The 3,679-nt window shown below is 40.3% G+C and overlaps 1 protein-coding gene across 1 annotated transcript; it reads left to right on the plus strand.

Annotated features, from left to right (window-relative positions):
• The first annotated feature begins 240 nt into the window (after positions 1–240).
• Positions 241–1,209, plus strand: LOC138883936 (uncharacterized). Its single transcript, XM_070164659.1, has one exon. It carries the CDS (start codon positions 241–243, stop codon positions 1,207–1,209), a length of 969 nt encoding a protein of 322 aa, XP_070020760.1.
• Positions 1,210–3,679: the final 2,470 nt, after the last annotated feature.

Consider the following 3,679-nt stretch of genomic DNA (forward strand, 5'->3'; position numbering starts at 1 on the left):
GTTGATGGATTGGTTGGTCGTCTATACAGTGCAGTAGCCCCATAGATGAAGACTTTATCCTACTCTGATGTAGTCGACCTTGCTAGAAAGATTGAAAACAAGGGACGTGAGGAGCGTGCAACTAGTGATTTACGTAATAAGGCCAAGACAGGAGGGGCTTTCAGTGGTGGTTTTAGTGAAAATAGAAGAGCAGGAAATCAGGGACAATAACAACAACATGGTTCTCAGACAAGGACATACATGTCTTCACAGTCCACATACCGACCACATTACAGACAAGGTAATAGGGGACCATCATCTTCTGGATATCGTAATTTTGGGCAAATATATGCCATTACTCCAGCCTGCCAGACTTGTGGTAGATCACATTTGGGCCAATGTCGTGTTCTAACTGGAGAGTGCTTTCGGTGTGACCAGTTGGGATATCACATGAGGGATTTCCCTGAGCCTCCCAGAAATTTCAACCAGGCTTCTATTCAGTCAGCTGCACCGACTCAGACTACTCGTAATACTTTAGGAGCTACAGGTACAGGAAATAGAGGTCAAGGTGCTAGAGATCATGCTATTGTGAATCAAGGACAAGGCAATGCTGGTAGAGGTGAGGCAAGAGTTTTTGCATTTACTAGACAAGATGCTGAGGCCTCGAACGCAGTGGTTACATGTATTCTTTTTGTCTGTTCATTTGATGCCCTTGCATTAATTGATCCGGGATCTACTCACTCCTATGTGTCCTCATACTTTGCTTTGAGATTTAGTAGACAACCTGAGCTTTTGAATGATCCTTTTCTAGTTGCTACTCCTGTTGGAGAGTCTTTGTTAGCTGAATACGTGTATCGTGCTTGTCAGATTCGGGTTGAGGGTAGGGATACTCTAGCTGACCTTATTGTACTTGATATGATTGACTTTAACATGCTGATGGGAATGGATTGGTTATCTTCTTGCTATGCTATAGTCGATTGTCATGCAAAGATAGTTAAGTTTGAGATACCAAATGAACCCAGTTTTATTCTAAGAGGGAGTCAAGTTCCAAAGACTTGCAAAATTGTATCTTTTATGAAGGCTCAACGACTTCTAAACAAAGGTTGCTTGGGTTTCTTAGCTATTGTAAATGATACAAGAAAGGAAACAATTAGTATAGAAAATGTACCAGTAGTGAGAGAATTTTCTGATGTATTTCCTGAGGATTTACCAGGATTGCCTCCAATATGAGAAATAGACTTTAGTATTGATTTGTTACCTGACACACAACCCATATCGATACCCCCATATCGAATGGCACCAGCAGAGTTGAGGGAGCTAAAGCAACAGTTACAGGATTTGTTAGATAAGGGTTTTATTAGACCTAGTGTATCACTATGGGGTGCACCAATACTGTTTGTAAAGAAGAAAGACGGATCCCTGAGAATGTGCATTGACTATAGGCAGTTGAACAAGATAACAATACGCAATAAATATCTTTTGCCTCATATAGATGATATGTTTGATAAGTTACAAGGAGCTGCCCTCTTTTCAAAGATTGACCTCCGTTCTGGTTATAATCAACTTAGAATCAAAGATGAAGATATTTCTAAGACTGCTTTCAGAACTCGATACGGGCACTATGAGTTTCTTGCGATGCCTTTCGGACTGACAAATGCTCCAGCTGTATTCATGGATTTAATGAATATGGTGTTTAAGCTATTTCTAGATAGCTTTGTAATAGTATTTATTGATGATATCCTGATATATTCTCGTAGCCAAGAAGAACACGAGAATCATCTCAGGACTGTGTTGCAGACATTACGAGAACATCGGCTTTTTGCTAAGTTCTCGAAGTGTGAATTCTGGCTAGACTCGGTATCATTTCTGGGACATGTTGTATCCAAAGATGGAATTATGGTAGATCCTAAGAAGACCGAAGCTGTGCAGAAATGGCCCAGACCTACTTCTCATACAGAGATTCATAACTTTTTAGGCTTAGCAGGATATTACAGGCGTTTTGTGCAGGATTTCTCCAAAATAGCAGTGCTGCTGACCAAGCTAACACAGAAAAATGCAAAGTTTCAGTGGATGGAGGAATGTGAGCAGAGCTTTCAAAAACTCAAAACATGTTTTACAATTGCACCAATATTAGGCTTACCATCAGGTTCTGGAGGATTTACAGTATTCTGTGACGCCTTGAGGGTGGGATTAGGATGTGTACTCATGCAAATTGGTCATGTTATTGCTTATGCTTCGAGACAATTAAAAAAGCACGAGCAAAACTATCCTACACATGATTTGGAGATGGCTGCAGTGGTATTTGCTCTAAAAATTTGGAGACATTATCTATACGGCGAAACTTGTGAGATTTATACTGACCATAAAAGTCTGAAGTATATCTTTCAGTAGAGAGATCTGAATCTTCGGCAGCGTCGTTGGATGGAAATACTCAAAGACTATGATTGTTCTATTTTGTATCATCCTGGAAAAGCCAATATGATGGCTGATGCATTGAGCAGAAAATCTATGTGGAGTCTGGCACACAAAGCTCCTGCAAAGAGACTTTTGGCCAAAGATATTCAGAGACTAGGAGATACAGGTATCAGATTTAGTGTCACAAATTCAGAGGCATTGTTGGCTTGTGCTCAGGCTAAGTCATTATTAGTTGAGCGCATTAAGGCCACCCAATATGAGGATGGACGATTATGCAAATACAGGGATGAGACCTTTGTTGGTAAAAGCAAGGATATGATTGTTGAAAGTGATTGTGTTCTTCGAATGGGTGACAGGATATGTGTAGCAGACGTATATGGGTTGAGACATGCTATTCTTAAATAAGCTCACAACACTAAATACACTATACATCCTAGATCCACAAAAATGTATCATGACCTGAAGCAATTTTATTGGTGGTAAGGTATGAAGAAAGATGTTGCTAACTTTGTTTCTAGTTGTTTGACTTGTCAGCAGGTCAAGGCTGAGCATCAGCGAACCGCAGGACTACTACAACAAATTGAGATTCCAGAGTGGAAATGGGAAAGAATTACTATGGATTTTGTCACCGGGCTACCACGAACCCTTAGAGGTTATGACTCGGTATGGGTGATTGTAGATCGACCGACGAAATCAGCACACTTTTTGCCGGTGAAGACTACATATGATGGAGTCAGGTATGCACAGATATTTATGAACAAAATTGTCCGACTTCATGGAGTTCCAGTATCTATCATCTCTGATAGAGGATCACAGTTCACTTCACACTTTTGGAAATCTTTTCAAGAAGCATTGGGTACACGAGTAGATCTTAGAACTGCATTTCATCACAGACAGACGGGTAGTCTGAACGTACTATTCATATCTTAGAGGATATGTTGAGAGCTTGTATTCTTGAGTTTGGAGGTAGTTGGGACACTTATCTACCGTTAGCTAAATTTGCTTACAACCATATCTTCCAGTCCAGTATTCAAATGGAACCGTACGAAGCATTGTATGGTAGAAGATGTCGTTCTCATATCAGATGATTTGAAGCTAGTGAGACTAACTTATTGGGATCTGACCTAGTGCAAGAAGCTATGGACAAGGTCCAGTTGATCAGACAAAGATTGTTTGCAGCTCAAAGTAGACAAAAATCTTATGCGGATAAGAGAAGAAGATATTTAGTATTCACAATTGGGGACAAAGTGTTCCTACGAGTCTCTCCTATGAAAGGTGTGATGCG

The sequence above is a fragment of the Nicotiana sylvestris genome, chromosome 12, assembly GCF_000393655.2.
Source record: "Nicotiana sylvestris chromosome 12, ASM39365v2, whole genome shotgun sequence".
Classification (NCBI taxonomy): domain Eukaryota; kingdom Viridiplantae; phylum Streptophyta; class Magnoliopsida; order Solanales; family Solanaceae; genus Nicotiana; species Nicotiana sylvestris.

Excerpts from the sequence above, each read along its gene's own strand:
- LOC138883936 (XM_070164659.1), top strand. The coding sequence starts at position 241 with ATGTCTTCACAGTCCACATACCGACCACATTACAGACAAGGTAATAGG.